We start from the raw sequence: 20,678 nt of genomic DNA on the forward strand, positions 1-20,678 counted from the left end.
TCTGGATTTGAACAATTTGTACACATTGGACCTTGAGTCTAATCAGATTAGTATTTTACAAGAGGGGATATTACAGGATTTGACCAATTTGGAAACTTTGTACCTTGGGTCTAATCAGATCAGTACTTTACCAGAGGGGTTATTTCAGACATTGACCAATTTGTACAAATTGGACCTTGAGTCCAATCAGATCAGTTCTTTACAAGAGAGGATTTTTCAGAGTTTGACCGATTTGGAAACTTTGTACCTTGGGTCCAATCAGATCAGTTCTTTACCAGAGGGGTTATTTCAGGAATTGACCAATTTGTACAAATTGGACCTTGAGTTCAATCAGATCAGTTCTTTACAAGAGAGGATTTTTCAGAATTTGACCGATTTGGAAACTTTGTACCTTGGGTCCAATCAGCTCAGTTCTTTACCAGAGGGGTTATTTCAGGAATTGACCAATTTGTTCAAATTGGACCTTGAGTCCAATCAGATCAGTTCTTTACAAGAGAGGATTTTTCAGAGTTTGACCGATTTGGAAACTTTGTACCTTGGGTCCAATCAGCTCAGTTCTTTACCAGAGGGGTTATTTCAGGAATTGACCAATTTGTACAAATTGGACCTTGAGTCCAATCAGATCAGTTCTTTGCAAGAGAGGATTTTTCAGAATTTGACCGATTTGGAAACTTTGTACCTTGGGTCCAATCAGATCAGTTCTTTACCAGAGGGATTATTTCAGGAATTGACCAATTTGTACAAATTGGACCTTGAGTCCAATCAGATCAGTTCTTTACAAGAGAGGATTTTTCAGAATTTGACCGATTTGGAAACTTTGTACCTTGGGTCCAATCAGCTCAGTTCTTTACCAGAGGGGTTATTTCAGGAATTGACCAATTTGTGCAAATTGAACCTTTCGTCCAATCAGCTCAGTTCTTTACCAGAGGGGTTATTTCAGGAATTGACCAAATTGTTCAAATTGGACCTTGAGTCCAATCAGATCAGTTCTTTACAAGAGAGGATTTTTCAGAATTTGACCAATTTGGAAACTTTGTACCTTGGGTCTAATCAGATCAGTTCTTTACCAGAGGGGATATTTCTGAAATTTACCAATTTGGAAACTTTGGACCTTGGGTCCAATCAGATCAGTACTTTTCCAGAGGGGTTATTTCAGGAATTGACCAATTTGTGCAAATTGAACCTTGAGTCCAATCAGATCAGTTCTTTGCAAGAGAGGATTTTTCAGAATTTGACCAATTTGGAAACATTGTACCTTGGGTCGAATCAGATCAGTACTTTACCAGAGGGCATATTTCGGGATTTGACCAATTTGTACACATTGGACCTTGAGTCCAATCAACTCAGTGTTATACCAGAGGGGATATTACAGGATTTGACCAATTTGGAAACTTTGTACCTTGGGTCCAATCAGCTCAGTTCTTTACCAGAGGGGTTATTTCAGGAATTGACCAATTTGTACAAATTGGACCTTGAGTCCAATCAGATCAGTTCTTTGCAAGAGATCGAGAGGATTTTTCAGAATTTGACCGATTTGGAAACTTTGTACCTTGGGTCCAATCAGATCAGTTCTTTACCAGAGGGATTATTTCAGGAATTGACCAATTTGTACAAATTGGACCTTGGGTCCAATAAGATATACGAATTAAATTCACAATGGTTTAAAAGGTTGAATAAGCTAACAGAACTGTACCTCTATGGTAATATGTTGAGTATTTTACCAGATGGCATATTTCGGGATTTAACCAATTTGGACACCTTGCACCTTTGGTCCAATCAGATATATGAATTGAATGCAGGATGGTTTCAAGGATTGAATAAGCTAACAAACCTAAACATTTATGGTAATAGCTTGAGTACTCTACCAGGGGGTATATTTAAGGATTTGACCAATTTGTACACATTGGACCTTGAGTTCAATCAGGTCAGTATTTTACAAGAGGGGATATTTCAGGATTTGACCAATTTGTACACATTGGACCTTGAGTCCAATCAGATCAGTATTTTACAAGAGGGGATATTTCAGGATTTGACCAATTTGTACACATTGGACCTTGAGTCCAATCAGATCAGTGTTTTACAAGAGGAGATATTTCAGGATTTGACCAATTTAGAAACTTTGTATCTTGGGTCCAATCAGATCAGTACTTTACCAGAGGGTATATTTCTGGATTTTACCAATTTGGAAACTTTGGACCTTGGGTCCAATAAGATATACGAATTAAATTCACAATGGTTTCAAGGGTTGAATAAGCTAACAGAACTGAACCTCTCTGGTAATATGCTGAGAACATTACCAGATGGTTTATTTCAAGATTTGATCAATTTAGAAACTTTAGACCTCAGTCTTAATCAAATAGTACAATTCGATCTCAGTGTAATATTAGGTTTAAACAGGCTCAGTCATCTGTACCTGTTTAATACTATGATGAAGGAATTACATGTCCCAAAAAGTGTATATGAGAACTGCGAAAATTTGCTGGAATTGTCAGTTTATTTCAATCAGCTCTCTGGTGAAAACAGTACACTAGTTAGGAACACATTTGACAAACTAACCAACCTTAGATATCTTGAAATTGGAATTGATGATGTAAATTTGCTGCCAAACATATTGAAAAATGTAACGCAAGATCTGACCTCACTTGCACTTACCCATATGAATAAATTAGTCAGGTTAACGTCAGGAATATTCAGTGATTATATTCACTTACGTTTACTAAACATTTCCAAGAACAGTTTGATGGAATTAACTAATGGTGTCTTTGAAGGTTTGTCAAATGTACACGAGCTTGATGCTGGTCAAAACCAGTTGAAAACATTGGATAAGGATGTATTCATAGGTTTAGTGAATTTAGAATGGGTATACCTCCAAAATAATCGTATAACACAGTTAGACAATGACATTTTCAAGCATGCAAGTCATCTTTTTCATATTGATTTGTCAAGTAACAAATTGAAAACCTTGGATAAGGATATGTTCCTAGGATTAGTTAATTTACAAATGGTAAATCTCGCAAATAATCATTTAACGCAGCTAGATACCTACATTTTCCAGCATACATTCAATACGTTGTTCGTAAATTTGGTTAATAATAGGTTAAAAGAAATAACAGGCAATACCTCTCTGACTCACCCTTGTGATTTAGATCTGTTAGATAATCCATTGACATTGATACAGCATGATAGTTTTTCTTCCCTGGCAAGATATTCAGAAGTGCATGTTAGCCAACACGAGGTTTGCGAGTGTTATGTTCCTAATAATGTTACTTGTGCAGCAAAGGATAAAAGATCCCCATATCTAACATGTGATCGATTGCTTTCTAATACATCCTTAGTAATTGTCATGTGGTTAATTGGATTAAATGCTTTTGGTGGAAATATCTTTGTTCTTGTTTGGAGGAACAAAGGGAGCACAAAAAAGAAAGTAAATACCATGTTATTGAGTAATCTTGCCATATCGGACTTGATGATGGGTATTTACATGTTAATCATTGCATCTGCTGATATCTACTTTGGGGACCATTTTCCAATGTTGTCTGAAAAATGGAGATCTGGTATTACATGCAGAATTGCTGGGGCCTTGTCTATAATCGCCAGTGAAGCCTCTGTGTTCTTTATAACCCTTATAAGCATAGACCGGTTCATATGCATCAGATTTCCATATTCAACTAGAAAGGTAACAAAAAAATCAGCAAAAACGTTGACGATTCTGATCTGGATTGTTTCATTTGCTTTAGGCATTGTTCCATCTGCCTTAGCGGGAATAAGTTTCAAATTTTATGATAACTCACATGTGTGTATTGGCCTTCCACTTGTCTTGACTGAGAGATACACCACTAGAACTAGGGAAATGTATCGACTTGTGAAGACCAAATCATCTTCAGACGAATATGTCAGTTCTGAAAAACATACAACTGAATTCGATTCACTTGCCAATGGTTTGTACTTTTCAACAGCAGTTTTCTTATGTTTGAACTGTGTGTGTTACCTAGTAATACTTGGCTGTTATATTGAGATAGTCAGAGCTGTTAGAAAATCTGCAAAGCGTGCAGGGCTCCGTGATGATAACATGAATGAACAGATTCGACGTACCATGAAGGTAGCAGCCATAGTTGCCACAGATTTCATATGTTGGTTTCCGATAATCTTATTGGGGATCTTGGTGCAAACAAGGGTGATTACTCTGCCCCCTTCTGTTTATGCGTGGTGTGTAACTTTAGTGTTACCTATTAATTCTGCTATCAATCCTTATTTGTATACCATAGCTGAGGTTATTTTTTCAATATAGAAAGAAACATAGAGAGAATAAGGTAATTGCCATCAATCTAAAGCCACCCTCTTCTCATAACACATCAAGTGATGATCGACCAAACCTTAACCCACCAAGTAATGATCGACCAAACCTTAACCCACCAAGTGATGATCGACCAAACCTTAACCCACCAAGTAATGACCGACCAAACCTTACCCCACCAAGTGATTTTCGCCCAAACCTTAACCCACAAAGTGATGATCAACCAAATCCTAACCCATCAAGTAATGATCGACCAAACCTTAACCAGCCAAGTGATTATCGACCAAACCTTAACCCACCAAGTAATGATCGACCAAACCTTAACGGTGACGACCAATCAAACCTCAACCCATCAAGTGATAATCAATCAGACCTTAACCCAGCAGGTGATGATCCATTAAATCTTAGGATCAAAACTGTTAGTGGTTCTGTTGCATCAGCAGAGTCCCAAAATGTCATTAGTACACCTGTGTAGGAAAATATCGGAAGACGAAATAAGTAAAGAAATTAAAAGACTGGAGAGAGAGAAAGACTATAAGGGAGTGCAGGAAGGAAATTAAATGAAAAAAAAAAAGAGAACAGAAAAGAAATATGAAGAAAAACTAATTCAATTTTTCAAAGCTGTATAACAATGCCATACCAAACCTTTCATTTGGTGCAACAATTCATTGTATGCATGATTCATGCAGTAAGTTCAATTGTGTATTTTATGTGATATTTAGCAACACATTTTTGGTGTTGGTAACGCATTTCATTGTATGCATGAATTATGAAGTCATTTAAATTGTGTATTTTATGTCATATTTAGCAAAGCATTGGGCGACACATGTCATTGTTCGTACGCATGGCTTATGCAGTCAGTTTAATTGTGTATTTTATTTGGTAATAGTAAAACATTGGTGAAACCAAATCATTGTATACCGTATACCAAAAGCAAAACATTTGGTGTAACCTTTTATTGTAAGCTATTGTATGCACAAATTAGTTAAACTTTCAAAACTTTTTAGTCAATTAAATTTAGCAGAACATTTGGTGAAACACTTCATTGTGTGTATGAATTGAGTTAAAGTCTGCATGAGTTGTGCTAAATTCTGTATTTTAATGTGATATTTAGCAAAACGTTTGGTGAAACATTTCATTGCATGCATGATTTTTGCAGTCAGTTAAATTGTGCATTTCATGCGATATTTATAGCAAAATATTTGGTGAAACATTTTATTGTATGCACTAATAATCAGGGGCTATTTTAACGTGTCTCACTGTCATTTTCGTGCAATGAGATAAAAGTGTTGATGAAGTAATTGACATTTTTACCTGAATGTGACCGTATAAAAGGCTTAACATTGTCTACTATTAAAGCATATCTACACGGATTGTTAATTGTCACTGCACGAATGCAATCAAATTAAATACTTAATGTGATGGGTGAAATATTGTGCATTTTTATATATTGTGCATGTTGAGCATTTGGCTGAAGCGGGTCTCTAACCGCGACCTCTGGATTACAAATATGTGGAATATAGAAACATTCTGAAAAAAACACCTGAAATGTTCTACAGTATAGTGTATACAGCTTTGCCTAATTGTCTACATGTAGAATAAAAAAAGTTTCAACAGTCAGCCTCTGTGTTTTGTGTTTTCTGTTCTATGTATCTGATTTGCTGCTGCATGCCAAGGGCTTCACGTCACCACTTTGATCATGTACAGGGTGTCTCAGAATTACCGAGTGAATAAAATTGAACGTAAGTCGAGAAGTAAACATTAGAATCAGAAAATTAAAAATGAAGCGCATAGCCTATTTTAATGTGCATCACATACGAAAATTGTGTTTGATTCGTTTGACTGTTTGCGAAATTAATGATTACATAATGTACGCATCAATGCAGTTCATTCCAAGTTTGATCACAGGTGCTTTTTTATATTCGCTCACCGCTTCCTAAAGCTTGTGTATCTCATTAAATTTAGTCCACATTATCAATTTTATAATCTGATGGTGTTATGTTATTCATGCTTTCACTGAAGATGAATAACAATTTGTCTGAGAAAACTTTGATTTCTGTAATTGGAATCTTTCCAACTTTAATTAATTTAGGTTGTGCAAATATGTTATATTTTAAAGAATTCCAAAGAATATTTGAGCCAAGAATGACAATGATCAAGTGTATACCATGCAATATTAATGTTGAAGTTTTAAAAGATTTAAACTTTGCATTACAATTTCTACAAAATATTCCAAAAACTTAAATGTATGTAAGAAATTGTTTAAGGCAGCTGAAATTCTTTTATGCAATAATTCTTTATACAACATTTATATCAACATCAATGAAAAAAATATATTTACAATTCCGAGCATCATCTTACATGCAAGCTGTCATTTTCAATATCGTGTAGGTTTTCAAATTTGAACAAAACCTAATTAAATGTTTTGCAAGAAACAGATTGTTTAAAAAGAACGAAAAGGATTTCACAAAACAAAACATGAATCTCAATGACAGGTAACCAGTGCGCATGATGTTGAATTATCTTTCTTTCAAACTTGGAATGGAGTGAATTGACGTTCATTTCTTCGCAATCAGTCAACCGATTCCAGTGAAATTGACGTATATGATGCAAAAAAGATGGGCTACACTCTGATGTTTAGATATTTGTATTCTGATGTCTATTTCACGACTTACGTTCAAATTCATTCGCCCGGTAATTTTTTCTGGGACACCCTGTATTACAATGGTTTGGCACTAGTTTGCCACGTCTATTACATTGAAACAGCACAGCGCACACCAAAAGGCAACCCAACTCAGAACAGATATACCTATGTTCCTTGTTGAATCGTTATTGAAATGCCTTCGTTCACTACATCAAATAATACCCTCATGTCACCATATATTACAGCTACACTTTCTGCCGTCTTATATAGTAGTTGCAATAAGATACCAAGTATATTTTCCTTGATATTTCAACCTCATTTAAGTAGAACAGAAGTTTGCAAAATGCGCGTGTTTTTAATATAAACTATATGAACTGACTAAATATTTTGATTACCTTTTATGGATCAAGATACACACGTGTATAGCTCATGGTGTTCAACAATGCACAGAAATGGCGGGAATGTAAGATACATGGTGTCCCTGAAAGAAATGTATCGTCGGGAACTGAATTGTTTGTGTATTAGGTATACACCACGCATAACTAAATAACTGGTGTGGTTAATGAATATATCAGCCATCACATACTTTTTGAATTTTGACAATTGACCGGTCCGTTTTTGAAATAAAAGAATTTTACGGAACTACCTCATTTTCAATCTGTTTCACGGAGTCAAATATCTATCAATGACAATAGACGCCCATGCGCTGATGATGCGCAGTAATTAGCGCGTCGAATACAGATCATCGATTGATATTTGAATCCGTGAAAAGGTTTGAAAATGGGGAGTTTTGTAAAATTCTTATATTTCAAGAACGGCGTGATCAATTTGCAAAATACAAAAAAATATATGATAGCTGATTTTGTCCGCAACCACGCCAGTTATTTAGTTATGTTTAATTGTTTACGACGATACAGTTCTTTCAGAGACACCCTGTATGATTTTATACGGCAGGTAAATAGCTAATGCGATTACAAACAATACAAAAGTGTTAAGTTCAAGCATTGACTCATTTATCAATGCCTTTTGCGGGGATAATGTTCCCGTAGGACTGTTAATCTTATGACTAGACATGCTATTCACCGTTAAAGTACCAAACATCAATGCTAATCTTGAGGATGCATCTTAAAAGTGTATATAGAAAAACAAACATCACTAGTGGCAAATGGTGGTCATAGACCCCAAACCTAGCTGGGCGTGTTGGTGTTGTGGAGGTATCTGACCCCTACAAATATGTTCCCCTGTCATCAACTTTGTTGTCACAGAGTTTGAGCCCTGTACTCTTTATAGATTTCCAGAAAATATGTTTCTGAGATTTGACCTCTGCATGACCTTTGCCATGACCCCTGCAAAATGTTCCTCTGTTCATGAGATTTATTGTCACTGAGTTTGAGCCTCATACCCCTTACAGATATTCAGAAAATGAAATTATAAGATTTGACCCCAGATAACCTTTGACCTGACCCTGCAAAGTGTTCCAAAAATGTTGCCCTGGTTATCAAGTTTGTTGTCACCAAGTTTGAGCCCCGTACCCCTTACAGGTGTCTGGAAAATGCACTTCTAAAATTTGACCTCTGTATGACCTTTGACCTGACCCCTGCAAAATGTTCCCTGGTCATGAGATCTGTTTTCACCGGGTTTGAGCGCCATACCCATTACATATGTCCAGATAATGCAATTGTAAGATTTCACCCCCTTAATGACCTTTGACCCCAATTCCGTATACACGTTATAGGCGTGTGGTATAGCCGATGCATTATGCAAATGACATCATTGTACTATATAATATGTGACAGAAGAAGCATTTTGAAGATATTTGGTTAAATACCAGAAATGCCCTTTAATGAACTTTGACCCCAATTCTGTTTAGGCACTATGGGCATTGGATATAGCCGATACATATATGCAAGTTACGTAATTTTAGGGTGGAACATGTAAGAGGAGAAGCATTTTAAAGTTTGTTGCCAGAAGAAGAAAGAAAGAAAGAAAGAAAGAAAGAAAGAAGAATCGGATAGCAAAACAGTACCTAGCTGGGGGGGTTGAAAACCCCCCAGCTAGGTAATGAAGTTAAATTTATACTTTATTTGCTAGCAAAGAATTTAGGGCTGGTCCAATTGGTTGCACTTTCCTATGTAATACGTCACTCTTGTGTTCAATCGTTGTAGGCAAATCGCTAATCCCAAACGATCAAATATGAAATCAGCATAACGCAAAATGGGCCAATCTCAGGTGTTTAGAAAAGTGATTAATCTTGATGAACTATACATAAATAACTTAACAAAACTCTATCCTAGTACATGCAATACATTATTGAGAAAATAGGCACTCCACGAATACAATTTGAAGACATTAATATTAGTAATACGAAAACGCAAGTGAAGCAAGGCAATGTTCTTAACATATGTGACTCATGAGATCATTGAAGATGTTCGACGTACAGCAAATGGATGGAGTTCTAGCTTTTAAACCAACCAACCAAAGGAGACAGGCTGAAGCTGATCTCTGAGATTTGGGGGAATTGAATTCAATGCACAATCTGCAGTTACCATAGGGTATTAAATAAAAGACACCAAATTTAATTGCCCCCAAGTGATCAGTAGATGTGCTACAATGCTAAGAGATAGGAATTTTTCAAACAAATATCATCAAGATGTCTGAAAATTTAATAGGCAACTTAATTATATATTGGGGGATTCTGTTTTTTTTAGTATGTTTTCAAGAACTAAATTTTGAAAGTTTTGATCGACGGAAAAAAAGTTATCGACGGAAACTCTTACAATAATACTACAAAGTTGCAAAAAAATGACAAATTTAATAGAAAATTTGCACATGCATTCCGCGTTTCCAATTAAAATACACAAGAAAACCACCCGCTGTGTCAAAGGTCACTTTTCCAGACATCCTGTCTAGACGCTGTAATGTCAGCGCCCATCTGGTCACGTGGGCATTAAATTAAGTGCCTTTATTTAAATGCCCTAAGAAGACTGATCTATACAAATGTTGATACAAATCCTTTTACAATCCATTCTACAAAGTGCAAACTATTTTCGAAATTTGTTCTCTGTGTGAGTAAAAGTTTATTTTATTGCATTTTATTTTTCGAATTTCGTTTCAACTGTCGTAAAATCACGTTTAACCACTTGACACAGGAGCCTGTAATATTGTCGGCTATGAAACTAATAACTGTGCCAGTGCCTAAATATTATAACATTGGGTTGATCTCGTCCATGGAGAGAACACTGCTACAGAGATATTCCACAATTCTCACTCTATTTGGACACAAGACCCGGAAATTTGGGTCTGCCCAGTTCACTATATTAACCTATTTGGAGTTTTCATGAGGCCATTTTCAAGGTGTCTCAGACTGTTAAATGGTTCATTCGTATGCATGTGACATCCAAAAACTCTTTTCCTCTTGTGAGAATGTAAGTGTGCCTTTAACTCTAACATCTAACAATTACATAATCTCTATACCCACATTCCAAAGAGTTTCAACAGTTAGCCTCCGTGTTTTCTGTACTGTATATCCGATCTTTTGCTACAAGCATGCAAGCCAAGCACTTCACGTCACTTTGATCATGCATTACTATAGTTCGTCACTTATTTGCCGCGTCTGTAAGATTGAAACAGCACATAGCACACCGAACAGTAGACTTCGGTTGTATATATAAATGCGCTTTTATAAATGCGCACGTGACCAGATGGCCAGCGCCATATTTGCATTACATCACTGTCAATCACTGAAATGGCGACCATTGAAGGAGTGGCTACAGTTGTGACCTTGTTTCGTGGCTAGCACTGGCAAGGAACATTGGCTGGAGGTTCGATGCTATAAATTTGCAACGATAAATCATGGATATCAAAGGATCATGATTATTGCACAGCACCCCCATGTACAAACATAACTAATGTTTATTTATTTTTATTTATTTATTTATTTATTTATTTATTTATTTATTTATTTATTTATTTATTTATTTATTTATTTATTTATTTATGCGACGAAAAACGAAAACCCTGTTCTATTTTGAACAAATTGGGAAACAAATTTGTCCTGTACAAATGAATGCCGACCCCAAATTTCGGAAATTTTAGGACAATTTTTTTTTGTATTTTCTCAATTTGAAATTTATTTACAGATTTTTGTGATTTTTTTGGGTTATTTAATTTTTTTTTTAAATACCAACCGACCGACCGACCCTACTTGAAAGGTCCGTTCGCCCGTAGAACAGGGTTTCTCTCTTTCTCGCCTTACTTATAATTTTATAAATATTATTTGTCCTCCCCCTTCCCCAAAACCACCCCCCCTTTTACACTCATAAATTAATTGTTTTTTTGCTAACTTTCCCTTCCGTGTAAAGTAAAACTTTATAAGCCGGTTGAATCAAACTGAACAAAATTGACGTATACAATTACAATATAACATGACAATAATGTGTATGACGAGATCTAACTTACTAGCTAATATAAACCTCAAACCATGCATAACATACGTGATTGTACGTCATATTGTCATATAACGTATGAGCGCGATGTATAGTATACGAGTCTTCCTCAACATCTTCCAGCCGGGATGATTAGATCATGTACAGTCATCTACGTGTTTATACTCTAAATTGTACGTCAAAGGGTGACAAAGGGCGTACAGATTACCGATTTAGCATGGGGGACACAAAAAGGTGCTTAAAAACACATTTTGAATTTGTTTTTTGTCCATTTGCGAGCGAATGAGTAAGTTTGAATTGAAGAGGTCGGGCGGGGACAGTTTCAGAGGGTCATTATACCGAAAAGGGCTAAAGTTATAGTTTCCTCAATTTACGTTATAATTAGAGTTAAAATTAGGGTCAGAGTTATGTTCATTGGCGGCGCTACGGGGGGAATACCTATCTCGACTCCCAAATAAATAAATCCATGACCCCTTCCTTCCGAAGAAAATGACAGCCCCCTAAGTTCCCTACGTGCAAACATTATCAAATAACATCATCGGCAGCTACCCAGTTCTGACCTTAATGCCAGTAAGAATCACATTTCGTCATCAATATGGCCAATTGCCACGCCCATTTAGCACGGAAATAATGAAATATAAGTTTTTAAATCAGCTATATCTAGCTTTTCCGTCATAAATTTTTTTTTCCGTAATGGAAAATCCAAATAAAGAGTTTATGTTTCGGGTCAAATTATTTTGCCCTTTGCAATCAATGCCACTATTTTGCAAAACCAATTTTCCTTGTAACCTGTCATTTTCGCCTGTACATTTGCGTGTGGAATTTGTGCACATCCCGGTATCTTACATCGTTGAACACGGTATGGCGACTTGTAGATGTCACGTGCGCATTTATAAATGCGCATTTATATATATACCCGAAGTCCACTGCCGAAAGGCAACTCAGTATAGAATATCGGAACCGCTGTTGAATCGTTATTGAAATGCCTTCGTTCGCTACATCAAATAATACCCTCATGTCGCCTCATATTACATCTACAATTTCTGCTGTCTTATATAGTATTTGCAATAAGATACCAAGTACATTTTCCTTGATATTTCTACATTTAAGTAGAACAGAAGTTTGCAAAATACGCGTGTTTTTAATACGAACTATTATGCACTGACTCGATATTTTGATTAACTTTTATAGATCACATAAACACGTGTATGGCCCGTGGTGTTAAACAATGCACAGAAATGGCGGGTAATGTAATATTAGAATGTTATGCTGCAGGTAAATAGCAAATGCGATTACAAAAGTGTTAAGTTCAACAACCAATGAATCATTTATCAATGCTTATTGCTGGCTTAATGTTCCCGTTCCCGTAGGAGCCGTTAATCTTATGACTGGTTGTGCTATTCACTGATAATGTAGCAAACATCAAACCTGATCTTGAGTATACAAAGAGAATGAAGGTAAATGTATACTTCATTCGCTAGTGAAAAGCGAGTTCAGGGCCAATCGAATTGGTTGTACTTTTCTTTGCGGTAAGTCACTAGTATCTGCATGGGTATAGGCAAATCGCTAGTCTTTAACGATCAACTATAAACTTAGCTTCTGATACGAAGATGGGCCATTCCAAGGTGTTTTGAAAATCGAGTGTTTAATCCTACAAACAAAACTCGACTTAATCAGAAAATATTTTGAGGAAACACGTACACTCTACACTTACATTTAACACAAATAAATAATCAGATAAAAAAGTAGGTGAACCAGGAATATTACCTGGGCATATGTGACTCTTTAAAAAAAGCGTTATGAGATCATTTTAGTTGTTTGACTTTTAACAAATGGATGAGCTGCTTCATAGTTTTTAACCCCATGAGAACTACTTGCTGATTGGCCAAAATGAATATTGTGTCCAATTGTGCACCAATCACGGAGGGTGTTAATAAGGTCACCTGCAAATGCAAGTTTGCCCATAAATAGATTAAAGCCTAGTCATAATGGGCAATTGAAATGAGCATTTCAAGTTATCAACCAATCAACCAATTGTTTGCTCTCTGCAGTTTGGGGAATTGAATTCAATACACAAACTTTTATAAATGTTGGTAAAAATCCTTTTAAAATCCATTCTACAAAGTGCAAACCAGTTTTCCCAACTTTGCTCTCTGTGTGAGTAAAAGATTATTGAATATAACTTTTCAATTGTCGTAAAATCGGGTTTAACGACATGACACCGAAGTTGTGGTGTATTGTGGACTAAAATAGCTGTTCGAGGACCAATTCGTATGACATTAGGTTTGACCTTGAACAGTCCATTTACACAGACAATATTTCACCACTCTATTGTATATGGGGTTATTGCAGTTGAAATCCAAACACCTCTATGGAAGACATGTCCTTAATCTCTCAGACAGGGGATGTAGATTTCAAATGGATTCACCCATTCCAGTTACCCCATTTGAAATTCACACCCGGGAATTCACACTCCCTGTGTGGGAGATTAAGGTCGTGTCTTCAATACACCCAAAAGTTATTAGGCAACGAAAGCGCGCCTTCTTAAAGCGCATTGCATAAGTAAATCAGTGATAGCCATGAAATACCGGTAGGTCAATGCACGTGAAATCATCACCATCATGCGTATTTACGGTAATATGGTAAATCCATGTATCGCCAGTGGTGTTCACCTACTAATAACATCCCCATCGACCTATCTATGCATCGTATACGTGCTCCATAATATCCCTTGATTAGATCAACACATGTGTCTTTATATTTATCATACATCCGATATGTTCAGCGACCTTGTTTGGTGTCTTAACCCCCAGAGCACTACCTGCCGATCTAACATTGCCTCTGATTGGTCAATTACATGATATCTTCTTTTTAATCACCAATCAGAATGGAGCTTTGCAAATAATTCACCCCAATTTTTTTGCGTGGTGAAATTATTCTAATAATGTTGCTGATTGGTCCAATTGATAATGTAAACCTTTTATTGACCAATAGGCAGGTAGTTCTCATTGGGTTAAACAAGATTGCCTTGCCAGATGAGACGCAATAATTACAAGCTTCACTATGTGTTGAACAGAAGATAGGTCGTATTAAAGTCGCCTCACAGATCACATGCTTATGCCCGTGAATAACAGCTGAGAAATGATCACTTATAAGAAGTGTCTTAAAACAAAATTCATGTCAGTCGGCAATGTTTGTGTTCAGTATTTCTAATTGTCCCTGTACAATATTGCTTCGTTCAACTCTTCCGCAAAGTAATGTTGTAAATAAATAAGTATTATACCACAAATTCAACAATGACAGGAAGCATTTTGTTTAATTGCATTCCAATATCTGTAATTTAAACATTTTGTGCAGTACTTTTTTACACTTCATGCATTTCGCGAAATAAAGCTTAGATATCTGTATTATTTTGTAATATTCTATTCACACTGACAGAGCCTACCAAAACCCAACCTCACATCAATCTACCCATCACACCCACAGCGCACACACCCACATCACCCACATCGCCCTTACCTACACACCCTACACACCGTTCAGTGCCCACCTCACACACCCTTACATCCATCATATACGCGCTTGCAGAAATATATATGTGATGCGATCAAGCAAAATCAGTCGGAACTCGGAAATATTGATTTTGAGATAGAGCCAAACAAAGGTAATATTTCCTTTTGTTTCCTCCTGTTTTGGAAATTCTTTAATTGCTCATATCTTTGGAACTGGTTGTTCAATTTTAACAGGGTTTTCTGCAAAATGCAGTTTTGTAAATGCTTTTTACTATCCCGTAAGAAACTAAAAATTTAATATTTCCGAGTTCTGACTGATTTTGCTTGATCGCATCACATAATTATAAGCACACTAACCTCAAAGGCAAAAAACGTGGTATTTAATGGCACGATATTGTGCATTGTGTATGAGTCTGCAAATCTGATAGCAATGTAGTCTTTCCTGTCTTAGGATCTCGTCTCAAAAACAATCCCATTAACAAAGAATGAGTACACACACGCACCCCAGACACTGCATGAAGTCCAGACATTGTATACAAAGGAACTCTAACATAAATAAAGTATTCTCTGACTAGGATTTCCTCACAGAAATAAAACTAACAATATTGAATGAGCACGCACGTACGTAGACAAATTGACAGACATTGTGGATAAAGCAAGTTTAATCGCAACGTGGTCTTTCCTGAGTAAGGATTTCCCCATAAAAATAATGTTGATAATAACGAATGGGCACACACGCACATACAGTGTGTAGAAAGTAAGTTCAATAGCAATGCGGTCTTTTCTCTGTCTTAGGATTTCCTCATAAAAATATGAACAAGAACGCATGGATATTGTTACGGGTAGGAAATACCCAAGGCCAAAATTACCTCTTCAAAGTTAACTCAACTATACACAACAAACATACTGATACATAATTCATAACAAATGATGAATTATTTGATGAAAAGTATAGTATGGTTGAACAAAGCTTTAATATGCTGATCGGTTTCTTTGGCTCTGAAATATTATCCAAAGTTATGTCAATGAAGACCACTATAGACTTGCCTTATTCTTCGCGTACAACATCATTGCACAGATGATAACTTCTAAAACGGTGCTGCTTTCATAATTCACCATTCGCTTACTTCAGGAACAATTATTTACCACTCTGTTCAATTTACATTGACAAGCGTGTTGTTCATAAACCAGACTTTAGCGGGCGAAAGAAAATATATCCACTTTTGGGAAAAATTTTGTATTAATAGCACATTATTGGCTATGCAAAATAAATGACTGATTCGAAGGTACCTTTCTAAGAAGGCAACTAGACTATAATCACATTAAGCAACCCAACACTGCACTTGAATATAAGTGCTCCGAAATCATCTTTACATCTCAGTTACATAGTAACCAAATCTGGAAATTCCGATTACCATTTTACATTGCAACACATTCTAGTATCTGGGGATTTCCGAATCATAAATATATAGATTTTATTGTACAAAATATAGGAGACTCTTATTCTCTTGTCTAGTTATTGGTTTTCGTTCTCCTTACTGCATGATTTTAATGGTGTAGGCTACATGGCAACAACACGCAGAAACCTTCACTATCATTGTACGTAGTGCAAATCTGATAGCAAAGCGGTCTTTCCTTCGCAAAAATAACGGCACAAATAAAGTATGAGTACCCACCACACCCGGCATACTTCAAGACAATGTATATTAAGCAATTCTAACGTAAACTTCCTGGCTACGTATTTCCTTACAGAAATAAAACTAACAATACAGAATGAACAGCATGTTGACAAATTTACACCCGTCGTACAGACCCACACACATACCCCACACATACACTGTGTAGAAAGCAAATTTAATAACAATGTGGTCTTTCCTGACTTTTGATTTTCTCCTTAAAGGAAGTGTCCGGCAATCACAACATTATGTCTTATATGTTGGAAAAATAATTATCAAGCACGAATCCCATGGTTTTATTTAACACAAAGTCATATTAACCATAAAAACGAATAAAAACAGCCATCTCTCAACATGCGATATTCAAAATTCCCGCGCCGAAATTGTCTACAGCAATGACGTCGTAATAATTCAATGAAGCCTGACGACAAATGAGCACAAAAACCATGACGTCATTGCTCTAGAAAATTTCGGCGCGGGAATTTTGAATATCGCGTGTTGGGAGATTGCTGTTTTTATTAGTTTTTGTGGTTAATATGAGTTTGTTTTAAATAAAACCATGGGATTCGTGCTTGATAATTATTTTTCCAACATATAAGACATAATGTTGTGATTGCCGGACACTTCCTTTAAATATTGCTAATAGTAATAATAACAAAGTTTTCTGTCAACTTACTCGTTCCGGCTTTCTCACGACGTGAAGTCGTCTTTGTATTGGTACTGTTCGTCGGTGGTTGCTCCGATCCAGGGGCATAGGAACTAAACACTGTTGTCATATTATCCGACATTTGTGGTGTCGTCGGCAATATCGTCGACATTTCAATTGTTGGCGTCGGCTGAGTATTTGTACACGGAATGACGCCGCCATCTTCTGAAACGTCACATGTTATTTCATTAAAGCTCATAAATAAAGTATTAGCAAAGGCACTTTTGTCGGTTCTTATACCATATTGAACGGCAGAAAATTCAGTGTTCGAATTTCTCGATCGTAACATATGTCGACCATCTTTAGTTATTTCCTTTTGTGTTGCGCAGTATGGATTTCCTCCGTTACTTAGCGGTGGACAAATAACCCAATTCTGAATAGGATAGTTATTAAACAAAACGTCCGTTTTATGATCGCATTTTGTAATGATGTTGACAAAGTTTCGTATTATGGGACCGGGGTTTGAAGATACATTGTAAGTTGAAAAACTGGAATTACCCGATGTGTATTGTTCTATCGGAGGAATGATAGTCATAGATGCTACAATTAGTGGGTTATTACTTTTGATTAAATAATGCATAATAATGATTGGATATGTGGCTTTGATACTTTGTATTTTTTCAATGCTATCAGACGTCAAGTCGACGTCAAAATACTGTCCTTTTGAGAGTGTGTATGTCTCACTGCTATTCGGTTCATCGTCCATCGCTTCTAAAGAGTTTGTATTCACAGTGGTGTTATCCCATATAGATAAAATCCTGAAACAATTTATGCCTGTGTAACTTTTAGTTGGAACGATGAAGTAACTGGCACCAAATGTTTGAATCGGTGGTATTTGCTCTAGTAATAGATCACATGACTGATTAGGGCAGTAACTACCACTTATGACGACTACGCGACCACTCGATTTGCCCGTTGAAATTGTAGCGCTTGTTAGATCGTCAACACTACGGAAAATAACCGCTTGTGTTTTTGAAAGCTGTCCAATGGCGGTGTATACCGTTGTTTCATTATCCGGTTGGACTAATGAGGATATTTGAAAGGAATTAGCTTTATAACCCTCGACGGTAAAGTTCCGTGGAGATTGGAAAGTTATTTCTGCTACTTGATCGTCGACCCCGATGACGATGATTTCAGCTTGGTGGTTCTCACTCGCTGACGGGAATGATACAATTTGGTAAAATCGGCCGGCATTAGCTGTCGGGTAAACGGTATAACTAGCAAAAGATGAAGTTCCATTTCGCATAGCAACCAAAGTGATGTTTTGACTCGATGTGACGTTGACGACAAACGAGCCAGAATATGAAAGACTCGGGGGTGCCACTATTATGTCAGTAATATTACCTGGTGATACAGTTAAAGAGTTTGGATTTGATGCATTGTCGCCATCGTAAGTTACCACCCGTATATATGTAGATCTGGTGAGAAAGAAAAAAAGGAAAACATTATTATTATAAAAGATATACTGTATCGGATGTCATATTGTAATTTCAAATACCAAATCTTGTAACTTTCCAGATAGGAAAATGTTTATTTTGTCATTATTTTACCTTCATAAAATGCTAGCTTTCATTAGACGTGCATTTGGTGTAGGTCACTAGAATCGTATTTAAATGCCATCCGTTATAAATTGCTTCTGCCACTCCACACCCCGTGAATTAATTTCATCATGTTCATATCTCCAAATTAAAGTTCTAAATCAGTATTATCATGTATATTGTGCAGTTAAACTACTGAAGCACCTTTTAAGGTTCACTTGCTAAAACGTTATACATTTTTGAACTCGATAATAGTGAATTCAAGTTACGTTGTGATTGTTTTAAAACAATAGCTTGTTGAGTACAAAATACAACAACCAGATAGTGAAATATGAGTATTGTTATATCAGCTCGTAATAGGCGGGAAATGTTAGGCTTTTACCACTACGCCGAAAAGTAGATCCGCGAATATCGATAAAAGTGCTTTTAGTTGACCTGTCTGCTCTATATCTTGTGTGTTAAAGAAAATAGACTAGTATTGGACTTGAATTAATAATTCGTGATGCTTCTGGCGCGATGTCACAAGAACATTCTCAACACAAGGTATGGTAAAGGTAAAGGAGACGATCCTGCAGAAACAGTGATCGGAGTGCCCATCTCTCTTTCATTGGCGATTGGGCCAGACTCCTCCATGTAATGTTTCTATAGGGGGATCGCTACACCTCCGCTACATCGAGTCTGTTACCTTCCCAGCATTTAAGAATGCCGGTACCCATTTAAACACCTGGGTGGAGAGGAGTAATCGAGATAAAGTGCCTTACTCAAGGGCACAACACGATGGCGTCGCCGGGGCTCGAACCCGCAACCTTCCGATTATGAGTCAGTGCCCGTTCCGCTAGGCCACCGTGCTCCCACCAAAACAAAATATTTTGATATTAATCCGCGATGTTATATGGCCCGCCGATTACGAGCTGTTCAAAGTATGTATACTTTGAACAGCTCGTAATCACTGATCACTGATAGTGCCTTGAAAATGCATGTATACATGCATTTTCAAGGCACTATCAGTGATTAGATCTAGAAAAATCAGAAAATCTAAAAAAATAAATTATGCATTTTGATAAGATTGTGTCCTGAGATACCTAGCAAGTGTCGATAAAAAAGAGACCTAATAAGGGTCAAAATCTAATCTAAACATTCAGTCAATGGCAAAGGATGTTTGTCTATACTGGCTCTTGCAGCTACAGACTTATCATTCCCTTTTATAACCATTCTTGTCATTTTAATCACTGATAGCGCCTTTAAGGTAACGTGAAGCTGTAGCTATAATAGGTATTACATTCATTGAACTGTTCTTTAGATTATGGCTTTTATGCTCTAATAAATGAATGAATAAATCTTTTCCCTTTTAATGCGCTTCGTGCTATCCATAGGTTGGGTTTCAACATAAAAGTCCAAATTTTGAGTCATTTTCTCAAAATATAAAGAGCTATCTTAAAAACCACTGAATAAATTACTAGGCTTGTTTGTACTCATTTTAATGCATTTTTCATGCTGATTCAAAATATGCTCTTGAAAATGTAAAATTATGAAATTTTTTAATTAAAAAATAAAGAGAAACTTGTCGTCTGCAGTCGACACCCGCGTGGTTAGATTTAATGTTGACTTACTTTTCGGAAGCGAGATTGTGAACTTTGAGTATTGCTCCTGTTGTTGGATAATCTACTGAGAGCGCTAGAAGGAATTCTCGGCCGGAAATTCTAGTTCCCGTTGTTTGATCTGCAGAGGAAATCAAAACACACCAAGAAATAATGGTTAGAGGGATGTATAAAGGATGAGGTATTCTACTTGGAAAACTTACCCCAACCTGAAAACATATATCTAGCGGTTAGATGAAGAAAAATAATAGCTGCCCTGTAGGCA

General features: G+C 36.5%; 1 protein-coding gene across 1 annotated transcript in view; it reads right to left on the reverse strand.

Annotated features, from left to right (window-relative positions):
• LOC140164992 (uncharacterized) overlaps positions 1-20,678 on the reverse strand; it is a 121,574-nt gene that overhangs the window by 73,135 nt on the left and 27,761 nt on the right. The window contains exons 2-3 of the mRNA XM_072188398.1: positions 20,426-20,534; positions 17,248-18,695 (exon numbers count right to left, since the gene is read on the reverse strand). Coding sequence (XP_072044499.1) covers positions 17,248-18,695; positions 20,426-20,534 — 1,557 coding nt within the window. The remainder of the gene's footprint in view (positions 1-17,247; positions 18,696-20,425; positions 20,535-20,678) is intronic.

This window comes from Amphiura filiformis, chromosome 11 (genome assembly GCF_039555335.1).
Source record: "Amphiura filiformis chromosome 11, Afil_fr2py, whole genome shotgun sequence".
In the NCBI taxonomy this organism is placed as follows: Eukaryota; Metazoa; Echinodermata; class Ophiuroidea; order Amphilepidida; family Amphiuridae; genus Amphiura; species Amphiura filiformis.